At 29.8% G+C, this 5,472-nt stretch overlaps 1 protein-coding gene across 1 annotated transcript; it reads right to left on the reverse strand.

The window, feature by feature from the left end:
- Positions 1 to 2,045: 2,045 nt before the first annotated feature.
- LOC115705448 (dehydration-responsive element-binding protein 3) lies at positions 2,046 to 3,394 on the reverse strand. The gene has a single exon (XM_030632788.2). The coding sequence runs from the start codon at positions 3,112 to 3,114 to the stop codon at positions 2,260 to 2,262; it is 855 nt and encodes a 284-aa protein (XP_030488648.2). The 5' UTR covers positions 3,115 to 3,394; the 3' UTR covers positions 2,046 to 2,259.
- Between the last annotated feature and the right edge of the window lie 2,078 nt (positions 3,395 to 5,472).

The raw sequence follows: 5,472 nt of genomic DNA on the forward strand, positions 1-5,472 counted from the left end.
AAAAAATTAAACTTGTTTTCAAAAAGTACTATTAAAGGTACAAACTCATAATTACACAAAAGAGGAAAGAAAACACCACCTGATAAAAAGAAGACACATTAACATTTACATCTTTTATCTAATAATGGAATCTTTCTCTTCTTCACTAATTTATTTCTCTTTTTTCTTTAATAAATTTCTTTATTCAACCAAAAAATAATTCCTTTTGTATATAAACGACAAAATACAGAGCAGTCAACAACTTAATTATGCTTTTCTCTTTTTTTTTTCTCTCTCAAAAATAATAATAATAATTAAAAAAAAGTGTCATATATATATAAATAGCAACTAGGAAAGTAGGGTATATATATAGAAACTTTAATTTATTTTTTATTTTTATTTAGCTTCCTTTAATAGCTTTTAAAGCTGGAATGCCCTCTTTGTGAAGCATATAGAAGTATAGAACTAAAAAAATTTCACTGACATTATTGACAAAGCTTTCTCTTATGCTCTTTTATTACCTTTATTAAATTTATTTGTCTTATCTATTTTTTGTCATTTCTAATTTAATTGTGATAGTTATTAAGAAAATTACCATATAATGTCAAAAATAAAAGAATAATAACAAAACTTAATTATTACCAAAAATTTAAACTGGGCAAGCAAAAGTGAGTATGTGTCTTGTTAGAGATAAAAAATAACTACAGTATATACATAATTTTTTTTTTTTTTGTAAATAGATAAAAAAAAAATATATTAATTTTTGGGGTAATTTTTAGACTGATGGAATATATCTTAAAAAAATAGACTGTACTACATAAATAAAGTATTTATTTTCTTTTAATAGAAAGATTAAAGATTAATTTTTTGGTATTAAAAAAAAATCAAAACCAAAGTTAATTATTACCAAAAGCAGAATAGTATTGATAGATAGATATTTTAGAATAGAGAGGACAGCAAAACCCTAATATGGTTAAAAGAGAAGTGAAAATCTAGAGTACTGAATACTGATACTATTGCTCTAACCAGCAAAAATTCAAACTGTCACTCTCATCAATCTTTACTACTAACAGCTCATCATGTTTCAACACCTGTCATTTCCCATAATAATAATAATATTAATTTGTAGGTCACTACTTCAAGCTTGTATCGGGTCTTCACACTCATGAAATAGTGCTTCTTATACACGAGTATATCACTTTGGCTGCTTCATGGACTTACGACTGACCCTACAGACCAAGTCACCCATCTTGAAATTACTCCAAATCAAGCATGCTTAATTGTGAAGTTCTTTTATAATGGGCTACTAAAAAACAAGATCCACCTTGTTGATATAGATAGTGTCAATCAATGCATTTAAGCTTTCTTCAACTGTGTGATACCATACATACACAGTCTCAGAATCATCACACTTGACTTTCCCTAAGTGGTATAAGATTGCACAACTTACCCAATATTTTCTCTTGTGGATCACAGGACTACTGACTGTCACATAATTAATATTAGAGAATTATTAAAATAAGCTATTTTAACTGTCATACTAATATTGGTGTAATTAAATATCGAATCTCATCTAAATTAAAAAAAAATAATTTTTAAATATTACAGCACTACCTATAAATATTTATATAGTTAATATTTATGTATACAATTGTATTGTATTTATACGTTTAGCTCATGCTCACACGTAAAATTTTAAAAAATGAGTAAAATGACTAGTGGGGATTTCTCTATAAGTATTTGTATAGTTGGAAAGAATTTTTACAACCAAAACAAAAATTCATATTTATTTTAATATAAATATATGTATATATATAAAATAATAACATAAATAATAATAATAACATAAATAATAAAATAACCCAGATATATATATGTATATGTATACATGTTAAATTACATGAAACTGTTTGGTACTTGTACGAAAGCAAAAGACAAGCTTTTTTTCTACGACAAAATGAAACTGAAACTGAGATAACAACATTATATATCTTCAAAATTTTGACTATAATTTTTTAATTTCTACCATGTGATGATATTAATAATTAAAGCAAAAGAGATTTCGATTTTTATTGGGTAAAATTTCTCTCTTTTTTTTTCATAGTAATTACAACACTGTACAGTTATAAACATTACCCAAAAGAAAGTTACAGAAGAAGAAGAAGAAAAAAAAAAAAGTTTAAGCCCTTCAAAGAAAAATGTAAAAGGCTTAAATATTCAGTCACTCACTCAAACCCAAAATTAGAAGTGAAAACTATTAATTAAGAAGTAATTAATTAATTAATAATCCCATAACAAACCCTCAAAGCCATTGCTTGAAGTTGAAACCATACAACTATTTTCCGGCACGGCGGCGCCACCATATCCACCGCCGAAGTAATCATTTTCCGGCCGTTGAAAATACCCAAAATTCTCCACGTTCTGAAGCCACGGCGGTGGATAAACCCAACCCTCTTCCGAGTCAACAAACACGAACTCGTTCCCCAACTCGGCCGAGTCATAACTCGTTCCGAGTCGAGGCAACTCAACAATTTCTCCGAGTTCGTCGGACTGGTACTCGGTGCCGGAGATTTCCATCCCTGAAACGAGAGAAGAAAGGGAAGAGGTTGATGAAGAAGAGACCAATGCCGCGGCTGACGATTCTGTTACGGCGACGGTTGAAGACGGCGGCGCGTGGTGGTCGAAATTATGCATTTGAGCGGCTTTAGCAGCGGCGGCTTGAACGTCACGCGCCGAGAGAGAAACTGGGCGTGGAAGAGAGTGAGCGAGTTCGGGAAAGTTGAGAATGGCTGAGTTTCCCTTTATGCTTAAGGCGGCGACGTCGTGTGCTCTGGCGGCCATTTCCGGCGTCGGAAAAGTTCCGAGCCAAATGCGAGATTTCTTTCTCGGCTCACGGATTTCGGATACCCATTTGCCCCAATTTCTCATTCGGACCCCTCTATAAACTGGGTGTTTGCTAGAGTCACGGACCCGTTTAACCGACTTTTTCGGGTCAATCCCCATCTGGGTCGGGTGGGTTGACCCGGGAGATGACGGCGATAGTGGCGGTGATGTAGAAGAGAACGACTTAGAGCTAGACTCGGTCTCTGAACTCAGTTGAAACTCAGTAGTAGTAATAGTACTATTACTACTCATTGTGATATAACTAATAAACTAAAAATGAGATCTTTGTTATTGGGTTTATGGTAATTTAGGTAAAGTTTTGAACTTTATTATTACACAATAACATACATATATATAATATATCTATATATAAGAACATGCAAATGAGTAGTGGTAGTAATGGATATTGGTATTTATGGTATTTTTCTTAGGAGAGGTTTGAAGTTGAAGATGATGAGAGAACAAGCCAAATAAACAAGAAAAAAAGGAAAAAGGTTTTTTCTTGTGTTTCCCATTATTTTGCAATGAGAGTCATATATAAGGGTTTTATAAAGATTGAGAGTGAGAGAAAGAGAAAGTGTATATGTGTATGTGTGTGGGACCCAAGAGAGAAATGGGTCGAACTTGCTAGTCCCTATGGTGCAATTGGGGTCCCCATCTTCTTGTACGTACGCAACCTCAATTAATTATTTTTTTGAGATATAACTTATTTAACTAAAATAGGTAATAGTTATAAATTATTTAACTAAGAAGTAAAAAATAATCAAAAAAAAAATATTACTCCATTAAATTTAAGTTATGGATAGGGTTTACCTACGTAGAGAGAGAAGCATTACTATTTACTATTCACAGGTTCAGTTCTAAACTGAGACGAGTAAGAGCTACGTACCTTAAGTTTTTGACCGCTAGTCTCATGCCAAAATTACTAAATATATGTTGTAACTTTTTGGTAAGCACTATTGTGACAGTCAGTATTCTTAGAATTCGTAAGGAAAAATACCGAGTAAATTGTGCAATCCTACATTGTCTGGGAAATATCAAGTGTGATGATTTTGAGACTGTGTAGGTATGAGACTACATAGTTTAGGAGAGCTTAAATAGATTGATTGGTACTACCTATATATTAACAAGGTACATCTTATTTTTTAGTAGTCCATCACGAAAGAATTCTACGATTAAGCGTGCTTAATTTGAGATAATTTTAAGATAGGTGACCTCTTGAGAAATTTTTATAGAAAGCGTGCGAGTGAAAGTACGCTGGAAACACTCGTGTTGGTTTGTAGGGTCAGTCATCAACTCATGTATAAGAGCCATCATTTCATAGGTATAAGAGCCTAATAAAAACTTGAAGCGGGACGTTACACTACGATATTTCCACTTTTTACTATAATATTAATATTATATAACTTTATATATAATAGTATTAAAATTAATATTTTATTTTACTATAAACAATATTGAAAAGTAAAATTTTATTAAGTTTTTAGTGTTATGGTTGGAATTAAAAATAATATAATGCCAATTTTTGAATTAGTGCAATGCTAAATATAGGATTATGGTCGAAAATGGTCTAAGGCCCAAAATAACAAATATAGGGTCGACCCTAACTATTTTCCTTTTTAATTTATCATAATTATTTATTGAATTATAAATATTATATGTATGTCTAAAATAAAAAAAAATAAATAAACATTATCGAAAACTGTTATTTTTAGTGATAATTTTTTAGTCACAACATAATTTTTTTTGTGATTAAATGTGACTTTAAGTCACAATAAAATGTTACTTGTGACTAAAACATAGTATTTAGTTACAAGTTGTCACTAATAAAATTGTAGTCACAACAAGTATTGTGACTAAAAATACATTTAGGCACAACAAATTGTAATTTTTGTGACTAATACCTTTAGTCGTGGACCTTTTAGTCACAACATAAGAATAATAATTTATAACTAGTCACAATTTTTTTTACTTAGTCATAAATTTTGTTTTGATTAATTATAAAAGTAAGATTTTTTAGTAGTAAAACTTTAAATGAGGTATTTTAAATTGTAAAATATTAGAGAAGTTGATGTGATCGTGTTGTAAGAGATAATTTTATTTTAGCCCCACATAAATAAAAAAAAATTTACCTAAATTTAACTATTCATTTCTCTTATCTTATCTATTTTTTTTTTGTCCCTTTTACCAACCCTTATATAATAATATATTGCATGAGTTGTCAAGCTTTAATTTGTTCATCTCTCTCATATTTTTTTTAATCATTATTATTGCTATTTTGGTATTATTGTCTCTAAACTGTTAATTAATTAATCTTCAACTTGTATTAAAAGAAAATTGAAAATATGAGATTATCTTCACAAGTTTTTGTTTGGTTGGTAGGAAAGTTTTTTTTGTATAGCTAGTAATATAAATTGGCTAATGTAAATAACAAGAAAGAAAACTAAATTTTGGTGATCATTTTATTTATTATTTATTTTTATTATTATTATCAATATTTTAAGGTTAAAAAGGCATTTGGGTTTTACAGTGTCATCGTCAATGCATGTGTACTTTTTTTCTTTCTTTTCTTTTCTTGTTTTGTCGTTGTTTGTAAATGGATATTAATTT

Source organism: Cannabis sativa, chromosome X, assembly GCF_029168945.1.
Source record: "Cannabis sativa cultivar Pink pepper isolate KNU-18-1 chromosome X, ASM2916894v1, whole genome shotgun sequence".
NCBI classification, from domain to species: Eukaryota; Viridiplantae; Streptophyta; class Magnoliopsida; order Rosales; family Cannabaceae; genus Cannabis; species Cannabis sativa.